The 25,758-nt window shown below is 42.6% G+C and overlaps 1 protein-coding gene across 2 annotated transcripts in view; it reads right to left on the bottom strand.

The window, feature by feature from the left end:
* The window catches only part of LOC106607926 (protein tyrosine phosphatase non-receptor type 14), a 95,809-nt gene extending 71,737 nt beyond the window's left edge, over positions 1–24,072 (bottom strand). Inside the window, exons 1-2 of one of the 2 annotated variants that reach the window (XM_045720928.1) lie at positions 23,599–24,072; positions 1,096–1,478 (exon numbers count right to left, since the gene is read on the bottom strand). In XM_045720928.1, coding sequence (XP_045576884.1) covers positions 1,096–1,269 — 174 coding nt within the window. In that variant the 5' untranslated portion in view covers positions 1,270–1,478; positions 23,599–24,072. The remainder of the gene's footprint in view (positions 1–1,095; positions 1,479–23,598) is intronic. The other variant, XM_045720929.1, reaches the window with a different exon arrangement.
* Positions 24,073–25,758: the final 1,686 nt, after the last annotated feature.

The raw sequence follows: 25,758 nt of genomic DNA, 5'->3' as shown, positions 1-25,758 counted from the left end.
AATTCACATATGTTATCAGGGCACAGCTGGGGGCAGAGGGAGGTCTATAGCAAGCGGCAACAGTGAGAGACTTGTTTCTGGAAAGGTGCATTTTTAGAAGTAGAAGCTTGAATTGTTTGGGTACAGACTTGGATAGTAATACAGAACTCTGCAGGCTATCTTTGCAGTAGATTGCAACACCGTCCCATTTGGCAGTTCTATCTTGGCGGAAAATGTTATAGTTAGCGATGGAGATTTCAGGGTTTTTGGTGGTTTTCCTAAGCCAGGATTCAGACACGGCTAAGACATCCGGGTTGGCAGAGTGTGCTAAAGCAGTGAGTAAAACAAACTTAGGGAGTAGGCTTCTAATGTTAACATGCATGAAACCAAGGCTTTTACGGTTACAGAAGTCAACAAATGAGAGTACCTGGGGAGTGGGAGTGGAGCTAGGCACTGCAGGACCTGGATTAACCTCTACATCACCAGAGGAACAGAGGAGAAGTAGGATAAGGGTACGGCTAAAGGCTATACGAACTGGCCGTCTAGCACGTTCGGAACAGAGAGTAAAAGGAGCAGGTTTCTGGGCACGATAGCATAGATTCAAGGCATAGTGTACAGACAAAGGTAAGGTAGGATGTGAGTACATTGGAGGTAAACCTAGGCATTGAGTAATGAAGAGAGAGATATAGTCTCTAGAGACGTTTAAACCATGAGCAAAAAGTTCAAAAAATATGTTTTCACTTTGTCATTATGGGGTATTATGTGTAGATGGGTGAGAGAAAAAAAGATTTAATCCATTTTAAATTCAGGCTGTAACACAACAACATGTTGAATAAGTCAAGGGGTGTGAATACTTTCTGAATACTTCCTGATCTTCCCAAGATCTAACCATGCCATCTCACCTTCACTGACATACACAGACAAGCACACACACAATAACTATGTTCTTTTTCCAATCAGTGTTGCTGATTGTGGACTGTATTGTGTGTGTGCTTGTGTACGCATATCTTTCTGTTTATGTGGAATCAACATAATGTACTGTAAGCTGTGGGAAGGGTGTGCTAGCAATAGAGAGATGAATGTAGTTGCAGAGCTAGCGTGTGTTTTTCCCCTCACCTCTCGTAGTTCCAGTCTCTGGGCCACTGCCTCCAGACATTCCTGCCCCGTACTCTCCACAGACAGAGTACACTCGATCACGTTGTTGTCCAGCAGACGAATCCGCGTCACAAAGTAGTTCTTGCTTAGCACGTTGTAGCGCCGTGTCCGACGCAGCATCAGCCTGAACGGCATGGCTCAGAGGTCACAGTGGGGTGAGAGGTGAAAGGTCACGAGAGAATGAGGGGGTGGGGCTTTAGGACGTTGATGCTGCTCTTCCCACCCTCGCGTGGCAGCCACACCCCAGGGTGAAGCAGTGCTCTCTGGGAAGGCGCTGGCCCATTCCCTGAGACGTCCGGAAGAGGAGAAAGAGGAGAGGTGGACTGGAAGAAAATCACTGGGAGCTGCAGGGAGAGATGGGAAAGAAGAAAGATTGAATATCAGAAAAAAATTTACCAGCTAAAATAACAATACAGGACAGTGCAGTACATGTGAGTGATTGAGCAGTTATAGATTCCCCTAGATGTCTTTTGATGTAACTCAAAAGCCCTGAAGCAGGACCAAAAGAACCCAAAATCATTCAGGTGAGGGTAAGCTAGTAGGTGGGGCGCCCTGCCTAAATAATTTAACACAAGTGAATGAATTTAACGGACAGAACAGTAGATTAGTCAACTAAAATCACTGAAATGGCACAACCAACTAGTAGTGGTACTGGTGCTTCAAGGCCAGCAGCTGGCTTCTTTAAACCTCCATTTGAGAGCTGTTTGAGTCTGGGGGAAGATGTGAAGACATGGATGGATCAAGTTCAAACAGTAGAAAGAGGAATTCATGCGAGGCAGCAGCTGGCTTTGGAGGAACTAATGGAGCTTCTCTTCTCATATCTCCTGAGTGGGAGTTCTTTCCTTTTTATCTGGCTCAGCCAAAGAGGACAGCACACCAGACATTATACAGTGTAGCGTTACATTATAGATACACGCGATCTCTACACAATATAACTCTCATACACTAACAAACAATTCCTACAGCTTAGAAGTACATGTGAATATTTTAGACAGAGTAGACACACACGTGCACACACGTGCACACACACTTACACACTCGGTGTGTGGTTAGTAGGGTTCAGAGAGTACTAGAATGGGAACCCTTTGAACACTATCCCTGGATTAATTATCAGGTCTGGGCTTTCATGTTCTGTAGAAGAGCCTACCTTCAGGAGAGAAAAGGGGCTTTGAAGTTGTTCAACACACACACACACACACACACACACACAGACACACACAGACACACCAAGGTTTCCGTTATGAAAATGTGGTGCTGGACATTTGACCAGCAGAATTTTAATTTGAGAAATTTACCGGACCCATAGGCCTTTGCATAGGGTGCGTAACCTGATTAGGATGTTCCCTCACGGTGCTCAGAATGACAGAAATCACTTCAGATTATGGTAATTATTCTTCACAGAACATGCAAGACGAGTACGCAATGATTTGTGTCCTTCTTACCGCGCACGTTGAAGATGTTAGAACAACTTTCCACATTTACTTTACCTCAGCCAACAAGACGAGTAACAAACAGCAAAATGACTAGCCCATGCATAAGCGGCACATGAGTTTAAAGTTTTTGGAAGCTAATATTCACCCTAAAAATGCACCTTTATAATAAAGCATCATCGCATTTGCAGACTTATGTAAAATAGCCTACTAAGCTTACTAGGGCTGGGCGATATGGCCAAAATCTCATATCCTGATATTGGTCATTTTCTGAAAATTCAATGAATAGTTTATATAAAATGACCACATGTAAGAGCCTATTTCTTATTACATTTTGAATTATACTCAACAAATAAAAAAAGGTACTTACTCATATTTGATTATTTCTCCTTTTATTTAGAACCTTGGTGCCAATTTTCAATTAAGCATGTAACAAAATATAAAATATTAATGTATAAAATCTAAAAAGGTAAATAGAAAACACTTCAACTATAGGTGAAAAACAAAATCAATATAGGCCGAAAATATATATATTTTGGGGGGGGGGGGGGGGGGCTTGCCTGTTTTGCATGTTATTTTGGCATTAATACGTGTCACATATCAATTTGCATTTGGTACCTTGGGTCGAGTGTTAGCACCAACTCACGAAACCCCCGTTTCTCGACCATAGAAATTGGGGCCATGTCTCTGCAGATGTAAGTTGTAACGGCAGCTGTTATCTCCTTCCATCTTCGTGATTCTTTGCCATATGGTGTGTCGCTGGCAAAAGCCTCTTGTTTTGAGCACTCAACTGTACTTTTTTGGGTCTCATCCGTAGACTCTCTCCGTACTGTTTCACATGATTTTTGCGTAGGTGGTAAAAGAGGTTAGTGGCGTTTGAGCCTGTTGTCGGGACCGGCCTGCGGCATATTTGGCAGAGGACGGTTTTCTGGTCCGTGTCAGACTTTTCATACCCAAACCATGTCTATGCGACTGAAGTAGCCCTTCTTTTAGGTACGAGCTCAGTGTCTCCGTGCACTGTGCCATGTTCACTCTCCTCCATGTTTGTTTGTGTTGCAAATTTCCTTCCACACGGCAAAGCGTCGTCCAATTGGCGAAAAATATTGCCATAAAGAGTCTGATTTGCAACACAACGAAATAAACGATAGAGCATAATATGAAACGATAGATGTTTGTCTATCGGCACAAGATATAAACTCAAAAAAGAAACGTCCTCTCACTGTGAACTGCGTTTATTTTTAGAAAACTTAACATGTGTAAATATTTGTATGAACATAACAAGATTCAACAACTGAGACATAAACTGAACAAGTTCCACAGACATGTGACTAACAGAAATTGAATAATGTGTTCCTGAACAAAGGGGGTCAAAATCAAAAGTAACAGTCAGTATCTAGTGTGGCCACCAGCTGCAGTAAGTACTGCAGTGCATCTCCTCCTCATGGACTGCACCAGATTTGCCAGTTCTTGCTATGAGATATTACCCCACTCTTCCACCAAGGCACCGGCAAGTTCCTGGACATTTCTGAGGGGAATGGCCCTAGCCCCCACCCTCCGATCCAACAGGTCCCAGAAGTGCTCAATGGGATTGAGATCCGGCCTCTTCGCTGGCCATGGCAGAACACTGACATTTCTGTCCTGCAGGAAATCACGCACAGAACGAGCAGTATGGCTAGTGACATTGTCATGCTGGAGGGTCATATCAGGATGAGCCTGCAGGAAGGTTACCACATGAGGGAGGAGGATGTCTACCCTGTAACGCACAGCGTTGAGATTTCCTGCAATGACAACAAGCTCAGTCCGATGATGTTGTGACACACCGCCCCAAACCATGACAGACCCTCCACCTCCAAATCGATCCCGCTCGAGAGTACAGGCCTCGGTGTAACGCTCATTTCGTCGGCGATAAACACGAATCCGACCATCACCCCTGGTGAGACAAAACCGCGTCTCGTCAGAGAAGAGCACTTTTTGCCAGTCCAGTCTGGTCCAGCGATGGTGGGTTTGTGCCCATAGGCGACGATGTTGTTGGTGATGTCTGGTGAGGACCTGCCTTACAACAGGCCTACAAGTCCTCAGTCCAGCCTCTCTCAGCCTATTGCGGACAGTCACACCCGCAGGTGTGATGTCTGGATGTACCGATCCTGTGCAGGTGTTGTTATACGTGGTCTGCCACTGCGAGGACGATCAGCTGTCCATCCTGTCTCCCTGTAGCGCTGTCTTAGGCATCTCACGGACATCCTTGCAGCATGCCTAAGGCATGTTCACGCAGATGAGCTGGGACCCTGGGCATCTTTCTTTTGGTGTTTTTCAGAGTCAGTAGAAAGGCCTCTTTAGTGTCCTAAGTTTTCATAACTGTGACCTTAATTGCCTACCGTCTGTAAGCTGTTAGTGTCTTAACGACCATTCCACAAGTTAATGTTCATTAATTGTTTATGGTTCATTGAACAAGCACGGGAAACAGTGTTAAAACCCTTTACAATGAAGATCTGTGAAGTTATTTGGATTTTTACGAATTATCTTTAAAAGACAGGGTCCTGAAAAAGGGACGTTTCTTTTTTTGCTGAGTTTATATCGTCATATCGCCCAGCCCTAAATCTTATGTGATGAGTTGATTGGATAGTCATAATGTAGCCTAATAATATAACTCAATCACTGTTAGCAAAAAAGACTGTTCTATGTATGGCTGACAGCGTATAGCGTAGAGGCCTAGGCTACAGGCTATATCAGATTGTTTTTATTTTTATTATTATTTATTTAACTAGGCAAGTCAGTTAAGAACAAATTCTTATTTACAATGACGGCCAACACCGGCCAAACCCGGACGACATAGTAGAAAAGTTGACATATTCTATTGGTCAGCTTGTCGAGAAAGAAATAGCACAAACAGACTCTAGGACATTTGTGGGACGATAGATCCCAAATTCATACAACCAGTAGGCCTAGGCTACATAAAAAAATTATGTTGCAACAGATCAGAACATTTAGCTTAAAATGTTGATAAACTATTAATTCTAAACCTTATTAACGCACCAATGTGCACAAGGCAGTAGGGTATGCGAAAATGTGCATTTGGCTACCAGACAATGAAAGAAAGTTGAAAACTGATAGAGAAATAGGCTAATGGTTTCAATGGCATATGGAAGTCTTTATAAAATAATTGCCTCCATGGATATGGTCAGATTTTGCCTGGGCTACTTTGAAGCAAGGTAAAACATGCCTCGTAAAATGTAGTAAAGCGTTCAGGTTTCAAACAATTAAGTAGCTATATGTTTTTAAAATGCATACTGCCTCCAGCACATTGCACAGGGGTGTGTGATGTGCTGATGAAGCATGCCTTCCATTGCCTTCCATTGCCTATGCATTTGAATGGTGAATGGGAAGCACACTTCAATTACCAGTTGAGCAATAAAAATAGTATGTATTTTTAATCGTGGTCCAAAAACAATTTTTAACATCCGATTGCATTTAGAATTGTTGTACAATGATTGGGCTTATAAAGCCCAACCACTATGCTACCTGGGGTGGCAGGTAGCCTAGTGGTTAGAGCGTTGGGCCAGTAAACGAAAGGTTGGTGGATTGAATCCCCGAGCTGACAAGGTAAAAGTCTGTCGTTCTGCCCCTGAACAAGGCAGTTAACCCACTGTTCCTAGGCCGTCATTGTAAATAAGAATTTGTTCTTAACTGACTTGCCTGGTTAAATAAAATAAAAGTGCTGTCTGACAGATTTTCTGCTGAAAGGCTCTGTATCTGTATGCTGTGTGCGTGATAAATAAGATACACAACAAATATACACATGCGCCAATTTAATTCCACTAAATTACACAAATTAAACAATACACGAAGCATGACCGGTCAAATGTATTTACATCAACTGGTATTACCAACCATGAATAGCCTAAAAATTATTATTTGTAATTATTTTCCTTCTCACAATTTTTTATTTATTTTTTTATCAGCCAAAAGCCGGCTATTACCGGCTAACGGAAACCCTGAAACACACACACAAACCCCAGCTAGTATCGTTCCACATATTTAAATTTTAATGTGAAACTATGCAAGACAGACAATAAACTATAAACAAAAACAACAAACCATGATGAAGAGGTGCTACATGCATAAACTCAAAATAATCTCCCACAAACACAGGTGGGAAAAACAACTCCTTAATTAAATATGATCCCCAATTAGAAACAACGATGACCAGCTGCCTCTAATTGGGAATCATACCAAAACCCCAACATAGAAAAAAGGAACTAGAACATAACATAGAAAAATAAACTAGATAAACCCCCTAGTCACGTCCTGACCATCTCTACCATAGAAAATAAGACCACTCTATGGTCAGGATGTGACAATAGAAGTGAACGGAGCTTACCAAAAAGCCCTTTTTCAAATAAACTTTTAGAGGTCCATGCAGGCCAGACATTTTGATTGCTATACCCTATCTAAGGTTTCTAATGAACTATCAAAATTGCGCAGATGGGCTCTGTTTCAAAATATACCTTTGTGAGTACTGGCGACAATCAGCAACAGTCATTTGGGTTTAAATATTCTTTATATTTTATTCTGCTATATTCCATTATATTATTACTGTAAAATATGTGTATGTTGACTGTGGTAGGGCAGGGGAATACAAACATGTGATGTCTGCTAAATGAACAAGTTGATTTCATTGGCATGGCGAAGCCATATAGCCTTGACTACTAAGCACAGATAAAAAACTACAACTACTGTTCTTTTGAAATAAATTCTTAGTATCATGTTTTTAATTACCTTCTTAAACTAAATATTAATGGATTTCTTAATGATGGTGTATATTAACTGGATTTATTAGACTGGCAGCTATTGGTACTCATCGAGGCCCGGCTAATCTATTATTAAATAAGCATCCCTAACAGTAGTGGGGAGCTGAGCTAGCATTAACATCCCTAACAGTAGTGGGGAGCTGAGCTAGCATTAACATTAGCATCACTAACAGTAGTGGGGAGCTGAGCTAGCATTAACATTAGCATCCCTAACAGTAGTGGGGAGCTGAGCTAGCATTAACATTAGCATCACTAACAGTAGTGGGGAGCTGAGCTAGCATTAACATTAGCATCACTAACAGTAGTGGGGAGCTGAGCTAGCATTAACATTAGCATCACTAACAGTAGTGGGGAGCTGAGCTAGCATTAACATTAGCATCACTAACAGTAGTGGGGAGCTGAGCTAGCATTAACATTAGCATCCCTAACAGTAGTGGGGAGCTGAGCTAGCATTAACATTAGCATCACTAACAGTAGTGGGGAGCTGAGCTAGCATTAACATTAGCATCACTAACAGTAGTGGGGAACTGAGCTAGCATTAACATTAGCACCACTAACAGTAGTGGGGAGCTAGCATTAACATTAGCATCACTAACAGTAGTGGGGAGCTAGCATTAACATTAGCATCACTAACAGTACTATCTGTTTAACGCAGAGGCTGCGGTTCCAAAGGTAACCACCCTGTTCCGCCCCAGTCCCGACCCTCTGGAAGTCTCTACCCCAGAGCTAAAAATCTGTATCCCGTTCTGCACATGTGCTTCTTTACCTGTACTTTACACATACACATTTTTGTGTTCACTGTTTTACTGGTGAAACATCCATGCAGCATCTACATACCAACCATTTGATCTCAATCAGTTTCATGGGGATATGCATTTAGATCTTCTTGTGTTATACAGTGTTGATTAGAAGTACTGTATTGTTTAGAATTATGTACAGTGAGTGAATATTAGAGCAGATGGTATTAACAAACTGTAGCATACCTGTGTTTTCTTTCAATCAAAGCACATACTCTGCCTAGTGGCGGACTGTGGAGTTTTGGCACGAGAGGAAATGAGAGAAAAATGTGACCATTCGCACAATCATCCTAAAATGAGGTGTTCTTTGTCTTGCAGTATGTAACGTTATACTATGCTATTATCGGTTCTGTTATGTAGAATACCATCATTATGTGATCTTGCAGACATGTTTTTTATTTTATTAAACTAGCACCATTCTCTATTCATCACTGAAACTTGCCAGTAGCCTGTTCTATGGGCAGATGAAGGAGTAGAAAAGAGACTGTGCGTAAAATATAGAATCCTGCAATTGTTTTCCAAATGGGAAGAGGCTTCCAGATAATTGGGAACTGCAACCAGTCAGTGGAATGAACTGGCCTCAGGCAGGATTGATAGGCTAAAGGGACCACAACACCAATCAAAATCCCCCAAACCTCCTGTAGAGAACTACAACCTCTCCTCCAGCCCAAAACAAAACATGTTGAGAAGTAGTGTCAACCAAGATCTCAGAGAGGGAGAGGGAGAGATGGAGAGGAAGAGATGGAGGGAGAGAGAGACAGAGAGACAAAAAGGGAAGAGAGAGACGAAAGGACAAAGAGGGAGAGAGGGAGAGAGAGACAGAGAGACGGAGAGACAGAGAGGGAAGAGGGGGAGAGAGAGAGAGATGGAGAGACAGAGTGGGAAGAGAGGGAGAGAGAGGCGGAGAGACAGAGAGGGAGAGAGAGAGACAGAGAGGGAAGAGAGGGAGAAGATGTGGGCTAGGACTTAAAAGGAGTGTAAAAAAGGCTCAAGTGAGCAAGGAAGAGAGAGAAGAAGGAGAGGAGGAAAAGGGGAGGAGGAGGAGAGGAGAGACAGTGGGAATGTGTTGCTTCTTGTCTGGGCTCTGGCAGTGTGGTGCTGATACTCAGTTTGGATCCAAGCCCAGATTCCTCTCTACCTCGACTAGAAAAACAGAGCACACCTGACAGAAGTATGTGGAGGGATGGTGTGTGTGTGTGTGTGTGTGTGTGTGTGTGTGTGTGTGTGTGTGTGTGTGTGTGTGTGTGTGTGTGTGTGTGTGTGTGTGTGTGTGTGTGTGTGTGTGTGCGTGTAAGAGATAAAGAGAGAGATTAGAGGAGGTGGCTGTATGGCCAATAGGTGCAGTATGAACTTCTGAACAATACATTTTTGTTTTTTTATGCTCTTTTGCACACCAGTATTTCTACTTGCACATCCTCATCTGCATATATATCACTCCAGTGTCAATTGCTAAATTGTAATTACTTCGCCACTATGGCCTATTTATTGCCTTACCTCCTTACTTCTTTTGCACACACTGTATATAGATTTTATTCTATTGTGTTATTGACTGTATGTTTGTTTATCCCATGTGTAACTGTGTTGTTGTTTGTGTTGCACTGCTTTGCTTTATCTTGGCCAGGTCGCAGTTGTAAATGGGAACTTGTTCTCAACTTGCCTACCTGGTTAAATAAAGGTGAAATATTTATTTTTATTTTTTTAATCCAAATATAGGTTGGTATCACAATAACCCCAACCTGACTGGGCTTCATGGATGGGGCGTTACACAAACAAACACTTGCTATTGTAGCTTCTTGTTCTTGTGTTTTGCACTATAATTAGTTAACAATGGGTGACTAAATCGGCCTTGTTTTCTGATTGGTGGACTTTGGTCTGTTAAGCACTGTGGTCACCTGACCTGAGCCACAGTCCTTCTGACCCTGACTGTGGCATGAGATTGGGGGAAGTGACATCAACAGCTGACAGTAAACTCCACTTAACCCAAACCACCGTAGAAATGTTCTCACGCACACAGACCAGCTAAATCACTTGGGGATGGCAACTGATTAAGCAAACAAGCAAACACACATGTGCGCGGGCACGTACGACACACACACACAGTAAACACACCCTTCAGAGGTTAGCCAAGGGACCAGACAGCAGTTATTGCAACATAAAACTAGCAATCAACTGTATCATTTTGTCTGTGGTTGAAGATACACAGACAGACAATAGATTGAGACCAAACCTTCCCACTTCAGGCACAACGTTACATAAACGCAGCCACAACATTCCCCCTGCCAGCGGGTTTATTTTCGGCTCACATAAACAGCCTATACATTTATGAATTTGCACGTTGTAATTTTGCGGTGCCCAAAATGCAAGGGGTAGCAGAGAAAGACACAGAGAGAGCGAGAGTGAGTTGTTTTTTTGTTTCCAATATAGCAGTGTTTACTATGAAACCCTTCCAGAGGTTTTCCCTGCTCCCCCTCTCTGTGCTGGCTGGGAGACAGCTGTTCCTCTGGTTCCTCTTTTCCCTGCTCCCCCTCTCTGTGCTGGCTGGGAGACAGCTGTTCCTCTGGTTCCTCTTTTCCCTCTCTTTCTCTTTTCCCTGCTCCCCCCTCTCTGTGCTGGCTGGGAGACAGCTGTTCCTCTGGTTCCTCTTTTCCCTGCTCCCCCTCTCTGTGCTGGCTGGGAGACAGCTGTTCCTCTGGTTCCTCTTTTCCCTCTCTTTCTCTTTTCCCTGCTCCCCCTCTCTGTGCTGGCTGGGAGACAGCTGTTCCTCTGGTTCCTCTTTTCCCTGCTCCCCCTCTCTGTGCTGGCTGGGAGACAGCTGTTCCTCTGGTTCCTCTTTTCCCTCTCTTTCTCTTTTCCCTGCTCCCCCTCTCTGTGCTGGCTGGGAGACAGCTGTTCCTCTGGTTCCTCTTTTCCCTGCTCCCCCTCTCTGTGCTGGCTGGGAGACAGCTGTTCCTCTGGTTCCTCTTTTCCCTGCTCCCCCTCTCTGTGCTGGCTGGGAGACAGCTGTTCCTCTGGTTCCTCTTTTCCCTGCTCCCCCTCTCTGTGCTGGCTGGGAGACAGCTGTTCCTCTGGTTCCTCTTTTCCCTGCTCCCCCTCTCTGTGCTGGCTGGGAGACAGCTGTTCCTCTGTCAGTTTGATGAGAACCGTGAGGTGCCACTGTGGGGTGTCGCTCCAATGTAATAAAAGAGAGTGAACTCCCACCCATCCTGTTTTTATTATGATTTATCTCTTTCTCAGCTTGTTGTCTATCTGACCTCACGGGGGCTTTGTTTAGAAAGATGGACTAAAGAAGTCATGTTCATATCGTCTTATCATTGATTCCTCTGCTGTTTACTTTTCTGGAATTGAATGAGTGACAAGCTAACCTAACTACAGTGAAAAGGGACAAAATATAAATCCACATCCCAAACAGGAGCTCCCTTGATGCAAACAAAGAAGGCCCCAAAAAGATGCTAACAACTCTTTCCACTGGTTTAAATGTCCAGTGCAGTCAAAATGTTGTATCATATTGTGCAACAGCTGATGAAACTAACACTGTAAAAGTGTGAAAGAAATTGATCAGTGTTTTTTCCTAAAACGTTGCTGGTTGAATTTGCATGAGTGGGAGTTTTGGCTTTCCATGGTGGCATCACCATGAGGTAAATTAGTTAATAAACCAACAGCAAAGAGAGTTCCAAACCTCTCTACTAATAACAGCTAATTTTCAGTTAGGGCCTATGGAGATTACCTTAACCAAAACATGCTCTTACAGTCACGCTAGCCTGCACACCAGAGCAGACTAATATTACACAACCAAAACACAGTATTACTGTCTCACTACACACTCAAACCTGCTTACATAGCACGACCAAAACACAGTATTACTGTCTCACTACACACTCAAACCTGCTTACATAGCACAACCAAAACACAGTATTACTGTCTCACTACACACTCAAACCTGCTTACATAGCACAACCAAAACACAGTATTACTGTCTCACTACACACCCAAACCTGCTTACATAGCACAACCAAAACACAGTATTACTGTCTCACTACACACCCAAACCTGCTTACATAGCACAACCAAAACACAGTATTACTGTCTCACTACACACCCAAACCTGCTTACATAGCACAACCAAAACACTGTATTACTGTCTCACTACACACTCAAACCTGCTTACATAGCACAACCAAAACACAGTATTACTGTCTCACTACACACCCAAACCTGCTTACATAGCACAACCAAAACACAGTATTACTGTCTCACTACACACCCAAACCTGCTTACATAGCACAACCAAAACACAGTATTACTGTCTCACTACACACCCAAACCTGCTTACATAGCACAACCAAAACACAGTATTACTGTCTCACTACACACCCAAACCTGCTTACATAGCACAACCAAAACACAGTATTACTGTCTCACTACACACCCAAACCTGCTTACATAGCACAACCAAAACACAGTATTACTGTCTCACTACACACTCAAACCTGCTTACATAGCACAACCAAAACACAGTATTATTGTCTCACTACACACTCAAACCTGCTTACATAGCACAACCAAAACACAGTATTATTGTCTCACTACACACTCAAACCTGCTTACATAGCACAACCAAAACACAGTATTACTGTCTCACTACACACCCAAACCTGCTTACATAGCACAACCAAAACACAGTATTACTGTCTCACTACACACCCAAACCTGCTTACATAGCACAACCAAAACACAGTATTACTGTCTCACTACACACCCAAACCTGCTTACATAGCACAACCAAAACACAGTATCTCCATTTCACTACACACCTAAATATGCTAGTCCTACTGACACACTATCTACAGAATACTGCAAATAACAATCATTTAATATTGGAAAACCAAAGCAGTGTCTTAAATAGTTATGATACAAACCAAACCCTGTACACTGGTTCTCTACAAGGAGTGAGGACAATTCATATTATCGTGTTTCACTGAACTTCAAAAAACAGGCAGACTCTGGGCAGCCCCCACGCATACTGATCTGTGGTGTGTGTTGGAAAATCAAGCCTAGAACAGAGACCATCTTGTCTAGGGCATATTTCTTTCTCCCCACTACTACAGGCACACAGAGCAGCAACAGCTTTTTGATGTTTGGCTTCCAGCGTAGCGTAACAGTGTAAAACACTGTGTAAAACACTCCCCCAACACACACACGCACACACACATATCAATCTACTGACCATAAATCATACTATCTGTCGGACAGACATCTTACAGCTGTGTAGAATACAATACAACTTTCTCTCCACCCGCAAGACAAAGAGCGCCTGGAACGTCAACAAAGAACAACACTGTCCTACCATGCTCATACTCAATCTAGTGACAGCACAAGTCTTTAGTAACTCCCACTACATGACAACACTTCAGTGTCAAATGAACAACACGTTCACACACACATACACACTGTGAACTTATTACTGAACAATGTGTCCATACACACAAGTCGACTGTATCTTCGTACCCCACTAAACAGAAAAAGTAAGGTAAACAGACTATGATAATTGGACGGTTTCAACTCCTTCAGGAATGAAACATCTTATCGGACTCTGTTTGTCTCCTCTCCAGATCTGTAGCCTTATGCCACACACAGGGACAGAGGTTATGATTTCTGTAGTCGCCAGCTATCAGGTTACCAGTAGTAAAACAACACTACCATACACAGTGAAGAAAACTAGTAATCTTGTGTGGCTATTCAAAAACTCTGTTTGATGTATCATGATAGAAAACGCCAGTCACCCCAAAGTAAACAACACATCTTACAAAAAGCTCAATTCAGACACGTAATGTGGGTGTTCTGTCAAAGCAGGGCTCCTTTGACAATTCTTCTCTATTCATGCCCACACAAAAGAGGGAACAAAACAGCACTTTGTCCCCTACTGTTAAAACCATTAGACGCAGGGCATTTGGAGTGCGGACGTAAGTGTATCATGTGTAATTTAATCAATCTGATCTCTCGCGCTTCTCTTCTTTCCCTCTCTCTGAGTCTCTAAATCTCTCTCTCTCTCTCTGAGTCTCTCTCTGTCTCTCTTCTCTCTCTGACTCTCTCTCTGTCTCTCTCCCTGAGTCTCTCTCTGTCTCTCCCTGTCTCTCTCTCCCTGAGTCTCTCTCTTTCTCTCTCTCTGAGTCTCTCTCTGTCTCTCTCTGAGTCTCTTTTCTGAGTCTCTCCCTGAGTCTCTCTCTTTCTATCTCTCTGAGTCTCTCTCTTTCTCTCTCTCTGAGTCTCTCTCTCTCTGTCTCTCTCTGTCCCTCGCTACACATGAGCACTTTAGCAAAACAAACAGGTTTATTGCTTTAGTTCCCGGGGCTGGTCTGTCACTAGTTTCGTTTTCACGACGTGTTCTGTGTTCTCCAACCCAACACACACACAGATGCTACGGTACCTCTGAGGACTACTGTTAACAACACATACAGACAGACAACCACAAGCCCCCTCACTCAGATAAAGAACCTTTACTATTTCAGGTTCCAGGTTCTGCTGATTGTTCTTCAATAGGTTGTGTTGAATCTGTCTGGATGATCATTGCTGGTTGAACTACTCAAAAACCTCCTGAGAGAAATATGACTTCAACAAATAAGGGGAACATTTAAGGACACATTACACACACACACATTCCAGCAGACACGTGTGGACTCATACACACACACACTATGGTTCCGGCATCTCAGATTCCCCAGACTGCCTGAGGGGCAATGAAGGAAGGAGTTTTTGTTGGGATGCCTCACTGGACAATGCAACACATCCCTGGGTGCCCCTTTGTTACCTGACACACTAGCCATGTGTGTTTCTGTCTGCCTCGGAAAACCCACTCAGAAACTCTCTGTTAATAGTTTAGCGGTATCATGTTGCTCAGTTAGGACAATAGCTTTAACTCTCCTCATCTGTGCGAATGATCACACACACAAACACGCACAAACATACACACCACACACACACACAAGCAGCTGCAAGCAGATTGTAGAGCCAGACAGTCAGGGTCCTTGTTAGAAACGCATCTGCTGTTTCACTCTTCATTTGGCCTCTGTTTTTCTCTCTCCTCTCCCTCTCTCCTTCTCTCTCTCTCCTTCTCTCTCTCTCCTCTCTCTCTCTCCTTCTCTCTCTCGCTCTCCTTCTCTCTCTCTCCTCTCTCTCTCTCTCCTTCTCTCTCTCGCTCTCCTTCTCTCTCTCTCCTCTCTCTCTCTCTCTCTCCTCTCTCTCTCTTTGGTGTGTGAGAACACTGAGACACTGACAAACACAGTGTTGAGCATTCACACTGAGGTGAGACTCAGACAGGGAGGGAGCAGGGAGCCACCTCAGCCTTGTTAAGGTATGAGAGGGTCAAGTTAAGGGTTGACAGAGCACTGTTAAAGATAAAGGAATGTGTTTATAGTGATCTATAGTACACTGCATAGCAGATATAACTTACAAGAATGCACAGTCATATGATACATACTGATACTGTAGTTAGGCCTTGCTTAATGATAAAGTAGGTGTGCCTAATAATGTTTGTACCATGTTGTGCTGCTACCATGTTGTGTTGCTACCATGCTGTGTTGTCATGTGTTGCTGCCTTGCTATGTTGTTGTCTTAGGTCTCTCTTTATGTAGTGTTGTGTTGTCTCTCTTGTTGTGATGTGTGTTTTGTCCTATATTTATATTGTATTTATTTATTATTTTTAATCCCAGGCCCCCGTCCCCTCGGGAGGCCTTTTGCATTTTGGCAGGCCGTCATTGTAAATTAAAATTGTTCTTAACTGAGTTAAGTTTTTTTTAAATAAACCAATAACAATGTGTGACAATGCGATTTCATGCAAACACTGCAAGACTGGATATTCAAAATACCTATTGGTGCCAGCAGTGGGATTAAGTAGCTAGCCATTAGGGACCATGGTAGTGGTGACCATTGCATATCATCGTTGATTTATAATTCATTTCAAACAAATGAAAATACGATTATTAGATAATGATCATGTAGTTACCCATTTACCCATTTGATTTCATTTGATTTGAATTCTGCCTAATCCAAGTAAATAAGTGAACTGTAAAATTAAATAAACCTTAAACAGAGACTTTGTGTGTGTGTGTGTGTGTGTGTGTGTGTGTGTGTGTGTATGTGCGTCAGGGTTTCTGTTAGCCGGCAATAGCCATCTTTTGGCCGATGAAAAATTTGAAAAGCCCGATAAATAGGCCAATTTTCCAGGAGAAGAAGAAAAAATCCCAATGCAAAATAATACTTCTTAGTCTATTCATTGATGGAAATACCAGTTGATGGAAATACTTTTGACTAGTCGTGCTTATTGGTCTATAAGTTCATTTGCATCATTTTGTGGAATTAAATTGGCGCATGTACAGTATACAGTATATTAGTTGTGTATCTTATTTATCACACTCGTAAAGCATGCAGATACAGAGACTTTGAGCAGAAAAAAAAATCGGTCAGGCTGTTGCTACAGCATCTTAAACAGCAAATGCATAGGCAACGGAAGGCAGGCTTCCGCAGCGCGGCACACGCCACTTTGCAATGAGCTGGAGGCAGTAAGACGATGATTATTATTTGAAATATACTTCATTGTTTGAAACCTGAAAATTGTAGTTAACACTATCGATGTTTGCTCTACTGTGGGAATTGTGATCGAATCAATGCAATATTAGCCACTTTCAATGTAATATACCGAAAGAAAACCAACTATGTAAGATTTAGTATGCAGAACTAACTGTGCACAAAATGTTCCTGTAGGCAGAGCGTATTGGAGTAGGATTCTATTGCATTGACAGGCATGACTCTGGCCCGTACTCTACACAGACCGGTGTGCCATAACCAATCAGAGCTGCAGTAGGCCTATATGCAAATAGCCTTTGCCATATATGGATCTGTGCCATTCACTTTGAACAGGACTGTGTTTAGGCTACCGTGGTCATGAGTAGATGCACTTGTTTTGAGATCAAAGTGAGAGCTGTATGTAGCCACAAATGCAACTTTGGTTCATATTCTTTGCTAGTTAGTGAGTTATTAGCCCAGTTATAGCTCATTTCTAGTCAACAATGGGGGAGTAGTTGCTTCCAACAAGAGCACAAAAACAACATTTTCAGTCACCTCCTCGTCTGAAAGACAAGTGGATAAACAGGTTAATGTCAAGCCCTGCATGTTTTTCTTTCAAGTCTCATGGAATGTAGGCCAACATTGAACACCACATATTGGCTGCTAGGCTGAATGATAGAACAGCTATTTCCATGTTCAAAATATTATGGGATGTGTTTTTACATTGTTTTTCATGGAAGCCAATCTAGTAGGCCTACATTATGATCAAATAGCCACAGTAGCCTACTTGGCCACTGTTAAAACTGTCACTTAAAAGTGGGTACAGCCTCAGTGTTCACAGTAAACGGAGCTGGAAATTGCACATCATTTTCACAATGTTCAAGTTTGCACTCAGCATACAAGAAATTTGCTCAGTGCCACAAACAATTTGAGGGAACACTGTTAGCAACCCATGCAAGTTGTTGTGAATTAGATCTCCCCTCTTTCTACATTTCTAAGGGATATTTTAATCTCTGTCACATGAAACCGCTCGCATGTGCAGTGTGCTTTGACAAATGTGTTTTCCATTACTGCCTTCTGCGCTTATAATGTGAATAAATAATAGTTTATCAACATTTTAAGCGAAACATTCTGACCTGTTGCATCAGACTCATTGCTATATGAGTAAATGTGGACCGTTCTACTAACATCTTCAAAGCGCGCGTCAGAATTCAGCAAGAAGAACCGCACATTGTTGCATTCTCAACTTGCAAGTGCTGTTAATATGAATGACCATAATCTAAATGTGATTCCTGTCATTCTGAGCCCCGTGGGTGGACTCCCTGATCAGGTTACACACCCAATGCATAAGGGTCCGGTAAATTTCTCAAATGTCTGGGAAATTAAAATGTTGCCAGTCAAATGTCCGGCCCCATATTTTCCTAACAGAAACCTGTGTGTATATTGGCATCAGTGCCCTGGTGTTCTGGACTGGAATGAACTGGTCATGTTCAGCGTTCCTAACTGCAGTTCCCATGTAAACAGAGCTGTCACCCTGACAGGAGGAGGAGGATCAAAGAGGACAAGTCTCAGTGACACTCGGCAGAGACGTTTTTCCGAACCTGGACCGCCGCACCACGACTCATCCTGTGCCACAGGAAACAGTCGCTGATGTCATGGAGAGAGTAGGGAGCGAATGAGAGGGAGAGATAAAGAGAGAGAGAAAGGGGGAGGCCAAGTGAGAAAGTGTGTCTGTGTATGTGAGAGAGAGTTGGGGAGGAGAGAAAGTTAACCCAACCAACTCTACCACCATCCTTCTTTCTAATGAGAGGATGAGAAAATGGAGAGAATGATAGAGGGACAGAGAACAGAGAGAGGGGGGGGCTGGTGAAACCCCTGTCACCCCTATCCCAGGCTCTTATCATGTTAGTCCAGTTGGTTGAGGGGGTGTTGGGGACAGAGGGAGGGAGGGAGGGAGGGGTGGAGGGAGTATCAACATGGAACCGTATCTGAGCAACTACCTCCAACACAACAGTATGGGACAGGCTGTGTCTACTGAAATTCAGCAGCCACCACTTTACAGCTAGATTTTCCATGCCCCCCCCAACCACATCACACACACACACACACACACACACACACACACACACACACACACACACACACACACACACACACACACACACACACACACACACACAAAAGCAGCATGTAGGCCACACATACACACACACAGAGACACACACACACACACAAATGCAATAACCCACAAACACACACAGAAACATACGAGCACATTCACACACACACACCCAACACAAAATAACTCACTCACCAAAAACCACTAAGCGTGCTTTCTCATGCCAAATCCTCAGTCAACATTCAACCTCCGAGGGGCTTCCCAACAAAACACTATACAACATTGCTATGCCTCTTTCTCTCCTGTCTACTCTTTCTCTCTGCAATACAGAGATATCTGTAGCAAGAAATTAGAATGATGACAGAAGAGGCTTTCTGTGTGTGTGTGTGTGTGTGCGTGTGTGTGTGTGTGTGTGTGTGTGTGTGTGTGTGTGTGTGTGTGTGTGTGTGTGTGTGTGTGTGTGTGTGTGTGTGTGTGTGCACGCGACTGCGCGAGCGCATATGTGTGTGAATGTATGTGCAGGTGTATGTGTGCTTGTTTGTGTGTGTGTGTTGTGTACCTGACTGGCCAGGAGGGCGGGCTGTAGAGTGACTGACAGCTTCCCTGCAGCAGCAGGTGAGTGGAATGAGTACCTGGGATAGAGAGGGACGGGTTGAGACATGTCTGCCTCTGTTATTGTCTGAGGTGAGGTGCTGCTGTAGAGCTGCCTTATACAACTCACAAACACAGAAGTACTATCCTCTCTGTACACTTCCCAAAGAATAAAATATAACAGGATAGAATGAAATCCAATAGCGCAGAGTGGTGCAGCGGTCTAAGGCACTGAATCACAGTGCTAGAGGTGTTACTACAGACCCGGGTTTGATCCTGGGCTATGTCACAACCGGCCGTGATCAGGAGTCCCATAGGGCGGCGCACAATTAGCCCAGCGTCGTCTGGGTTTGGCCGGGGGGGCTTTACTAGTAGGCCCTCATTGTAGATAAGAATTTGTTCTTAACTGACTTGCCTGGTTAAATAAAAATAAATAAAGAATATGGCTGCACAGAAGTAGGTAACCCAAGCATACAGATATAGCTGCCTACTAGCAACATTCTTAAAGAGATTCTCCTGTGCTTTTTAAAATACTTTTAAGCCAGTAGTTTTGAAAGGAGCGCTCACGAGAGCCAAAAGTGGTCCCCAAAAATTGCATACTACGTCACATACTCTGCTGTGTGTGCATCCTGCTAGCTGTCAATCAAATGGCGAGGGGCTGAGCTTCATTGGTTGAAACTCAAATTGCTAGGGGGCTTGCCCACGTGGGGCGTAGCACAGCTTTTAGTAAACAGTAGCTTTCAAAATAGGGATTTTGTGGCTAATTGAAGTAAAACAGTTATTCTGCTCATAGATTATGCATGTACAGTATGAAGGACACATTGACACATCCAGCCCAAAGCGGGAGGTTTAAAAAAGACTTACTAGTCACCAATGTTCTGGAGCATGTCTTTAAAGCCACTGCCAGTCAAGCTCTTCAGCTCCTCTACCAGTGTTTAAAAAGCTGCTGCTGTGTACTCCCAGTCCACTTGTGCTAGCACCATATAATTTGCTCAGCATGCCATTGAGGTTATAAAGGCGACCAGATGTGTGTGTGGGGGGGCACGCCTCCTGCAGCTATGCTATATATGCCATTACTGTACTCTCCTACTTTACAGTGGTAGTAATTCTAGGTGCATGTCCAAACAGATTGCTCTCACTCACACACACCATTTTGAACACAGTGCTGGAGTCTTAGTTTTTCCCAGCAATGTGCTAATGCAAATGGCATTACCGCTACTCAAGAGTGGGAGACAGTGCTGGAGGCCCAGTCCCTTCCAGACAATTTCCTGGACAAAATGTTTAAACTTGGTGTAAACTTGGCAGTAGAAAACCTAAACAGTATATTTGACCTCTCAGCTTCCCTATCAAATCTAAAAATGTCAAGCAGACAACCTAAGAAAATTAACAACAATGACAAATTGTTTGATGAATAATGCAAAAACCTAAGAAAGAAATTGAGGATCCTATCCAACCAAAAACATAGAAACGCAGAAAACCTGAGTCGACGGCTTCACTATGGTCAATCACTAAAACAATACAGAAATACACTACGGAAAAAGAAGGAACAGCACGTCAGAAATCAGCTCAATGCAATTGAAGAATCCATAGAATCTAACCACTTCTGGTAAAATTGGAAAACACTAAACAAACAACAACACAATTATTTATCCAAAACAGAGATATATCGATAAACCACTTCTCCAATCTGTTGGGCTCTATAACAAAGAACAAACAGCAAAAACATATACATGATCAAACAAAAATGGTAGAATAAACTATTAAAGACTAACCGAACCCACTGGATTCTCCAACTACATTGAAGGAACTACAGGACAAAATACAAACCCTCCAACCCAAAAAGGCCTGTGGGGTTGATGGTATCCTAAATGGAATGATAAAACATACAGACCACAAATTCCAATTGGCTAAACTTAAACTCTTTAACATCTTCCTCAGCTCTGGCATATTCCCCAATATTGACTTGCCTAGTTAAATAAAGGTAAAATAAAATAAAAAATACAATATTTGGAACCAAGGACTGATCACCCCAATCCACAAAAGTGGAGACAAATTTGACCCCAATAACTACCGTGGGATATGCGTCAACAGAAACCTTGGAAAAATCCTCTGCTTTATCATTAACAGCAGACTTGTACATTTCCTCAGCAGAAACAATGTACTGAGCAAATGTCAAATTGGCTTTTTACCAAATGACTGTACGACAGAAAACGTATTCACCCTGCACACCCTAAATGACAAACAAACAAACCAAAACAAAGGCAAAGTCTTCTCATGCTTTGTTGATTTCAGGGGTCTGCTATACAAATTGATGGACAGTGGTGTTGGGGTAAAAACATACGACATTATAAAATCCATGTACACAAACAACATGTGCGGTTAAAATTGGCAAAAAACACACAAATTTCTTTCCACAGGGCCAGAGGGTGAGACAGGGATGCAGCTTAAGCCCCACCCTCTTCAACATATAAAATCAGCACCTGGCCTCACTCTACTAGAATCTGAAGTCAGATGTCTACCGTTTGCTGATGATCTGGTGCTTCTATCCCCAACCAAGGAGGGCCTAGAGCAGCACCTAGATCTTCTGCACAGGTTCTGTTAGACCTGGGCCCTGACAGTAAATCTCAGGAGGACAAACTAAACTAGAATGCTATTTGGCCCTAAACAGAGTACACAGTGGCAGAATACCTGACCACTGTGACTGACCCAAAATTAAGGAAATCTTTGACTATGTACAGACTCAGTGAGCATTGCCTTGCTATTGAGAAAGGCCGCCGAAGGCAGACCTGGCTCTCATGAGAAGACTATGTGCACACTGCTCACAAAATGAGGTGGAATCTGAGCTGAACTTCCTAACCTCCTGCCAAATGTATGACCATATTAGAGACACATATTTCCCTCAGACTACACAGACCCACAAAGAATTCAAAAACAAATCCAATTTTGATAAACTCCCATATCTATTGGGTGAAATACCACAGTGTGCAATCACAGCTGCAAGATTTGTGACCTGTTGCCACTAGAAAAGGTCAACAAGTGAAGAACAAACACCATTGTAAATACAACCTATATTTATGTTTATTTATTTTCCCTTTTGTACTTTAACTATTTGCACAACGTTACAACACTGTGTATAGACATAATATGACATTTGTAATGTCTTTATTATTTTGGAACTTTTGTTAGTGTAATGTTTACTGTACATTTTGTATTGTTTATTTCACTTTTGTTTATCATCTATTTCACTTGCTTTGGCAATGTTAACATATGTTCCCATGCCAATAAACACCCTTAATTTGAAATTGACAGAGACTGAGGCAGACATGTTTAAACACACACACTTGCATACCCACACACACATGCATACAAACCCTTTTTCACATGCATCAACACCTGCGTCCACACACAGTATTGGTTTCTTCATTATGTTCTCTTCTTTTCAGAGGTCAGTAACGTGACATGCCATAGACAGACAGTGATGTTGCCACCATGGACCTGGCTTGCATTTCTATATGACGCTTGCATAGACCTTGGACTCAACACTCATCTATCTGCTCTCTCCTCTCCTTTCATTCTCTTTTCACGGCCTTGCCTTGAGCTGTTTCATCATCTGAATTATCCACCTCTCTGAAAATGTGCTCTCTAGTAACTGTTATATGCATGGTATAACACAGCTATTGCAGCCTACATGCAGAGAAAACCAGACACACAATACCGTCTAAGCCTATTTCTAGCCTAGGCCTACCCAAGACAGCAGATGTTTTTGATGAGTTTTCGTTTTTGGAAGCAAACACAAAAGCGCATTGAACAGATGAACCCTTTCCCACTGCAGGTCGCGGCTTGCCCTGAAACCCCGCCGCGAGACCCCCTGGAATGTTCCTGTTTGACTGACGAAAAAAAGTAGCTCTACGTGGACAGGCAGGCAGGCGAGGCGAACGCATATGGCCTTCACTTTGCCTGCTCCCTGCATAAAACTACTATTGACATGGGTTTAGCCTACTAAGCAAGCTTTTGACTTGGCTGAATGAGGAATAACCCATAAAATAGTATTGCGATTTTATCATGGTAACAAAGCGCCGTTATTTTGTTGCACTAAAAGCGTTCCCTTGAAAGCAAAAAAATCAATAAAAAGCAGCCAATCGACTGGTAGAGACACCCACCGTATTTCCTTTGCTACATGCCGAAATTGTGTCTGCGCTGAGGAAATTCTGCGAGCTCGACGGAGTGGAACGGCCTCCTCAAATCCGCAAAATTGAGTTAATCCTCAAAAAAGTTTTAATCTCCATTTCCATTTGTCAAAATTCTGTCTGAAATTGTTAAAATTAAGTATTTTATTCCAGAATACACAAAATCTGTCGAAAAGGAGAATAAAGAAAAAACTCCAAAGGAACTTTACCCCTCAAGATGCGAGTCGTAGGCTATATCCTAGTCTTCAACTGAGTGAAGTTCATGAGCCCCAAAAGCAAAACAACATTCGGCAAAGTTATCCAAGTTGGGCCAAAAATATAAAAAAGTTGGTGTTCGACTTTCCCTTAGACCCTGGGTTTTGTGATATAACGTCGACTCCACAACTCCGGAGCAGCCGAGAGCAGCGCATAGGTTCAGATACGTAGCCTATGTCCCGTCCCTTCTGACATCACATCATGGAATTTCAGGAATGCAAGGCTAACGGAGAAGTGGCGGCTCCTCGTTTAATGGTTTTAGGCGAGAGATGACTAAACAGGGAACAAAGGGGACCCGCTTATATATTTATGTCCTTTCGCCTTTGTTAGTAGGATAGCCTATATAAAAAGCCTTTCTCCCGAACAGTTCCTGCAACTTCTTCTCCTTCAATTCAATAAAGAAATTTCACTAGGAAATGTAGTAAACTATAATTTATTTGGAACTTCTCTAATTATTTATTTATTTAATATTTCATATGCATTAGCATTTTCTTCTAAACAACACAAGTCCCAACATAATCTGATGAGAAATGGGTTGGATGCTTTAGTATCACCATTAACTAAAACTGACTTTTGAAGACTGTTAGTTTGGATTTGTAACCAAACTGCACCCTCTGGTGGCCATATCCTTTCTGATTCAGATTGACTTTGGGGAAAGCAATAATATGATGAAAAACAAGTCCGGATCATTGCTTTACCAAGCATATTCACTCAGTTTCAGTCATATAAACTACCTAGACTCTATTAATTGAGAATCAATTGAATTAATATATATTTAAGTGCATTAAACAACATTAGGTCTGTACATGCAAGCCAGGCGCCAGAAAGAATCAGTTGGACTTTATCTTATTTTTATAGGCGGACCGTTTTTTTCCACGGGGCCTCCTGTGTGCATGCACTTTACCATACGGACACATTGATAGCCAACACCATGATCCACTGGCGGCTAAAGAAATTAGCACATTGAACTTTGAGATAGCCTATAGGCCATTGGTGATTTTAGCTTGTAAATCTTTGTGGGGAAAACTCCCCCCAATTTTTGTTTATGCATGCCAGCAAAGCAACACAACACAAAACAATATATTAATTGCACTATAACGGTGACAAATGGTGCCCACAAACTGTTAGGGCCAACCTAAAGCTGTCCCAACAGCAGAGCTTTCTTTTCAGCACCATGGAGTGAATCCTTACCACTGCTACACCTGGCATCTGGCAACGCAACAGTTAATTCAGCCTCATTTCCTGCCCTTTTTAAAAGCATAGCTGATATTGCTGACTTGCTTAAACAAATGTGATTTCTACTGACGATTGAGACACAACTATGGCATAAGGGATCGACGTGCGGATAAGAGGCAATCCATCATTTTGATTATGACATTAATGAGCGAGCTAGGACAGATGTAGTCAATATAACCATTTGTTCAGCACTTTTGAAATGTACAGTGAAAGAATTCAGAACATGGGCCATTCTTACAGTATTTTCCCTGTACACCAAGTCAGAACTGTAGGATAAATAAAGGTGGCATATAACCAGACAATAAAAGCTCTTACAAAATATGATGACTAAAACATGCTATAGGCTACATGTGCACCACCAAGTCAGAACAGTAGGCTAAGTTATGAAATTGAAAGGGACCAAATTATTAGGGTGAGGCACATGGGCTACTAACAGTTTACTACACAACATACAGTTAGTATTACTTTCTTAGCTACAGTGTACATATCTCTCTGGCATATTACATAATTTATGCAGCAGCATACAAGACATTTTTGGACTCACCTTGTTGTGCTGTGCTCACTTGAACAGGAAGGTGGCGTGGCGGTCCTTCTTGTGGGAAAATTTTGTCAACAAACGTTGTCATCAAAGTCTGGCATTCT

The sequence above is a fragment of the Salmo salar genome, chromosome ssa06 (assembly GCF_905237065.1).
Source record: "Salmo salar chromosome ssa06, Ssal_v3.1, whole genome shotgun sequence".
NCBI lineage: Eukaryota > Metazoa > Chordata > Actinopteri > Salmoniformes > Salmonidae > Salmo > Salmo salar.
This window is presented reverse-complemented; position numbering and strand designations above follow the sequence as displayed.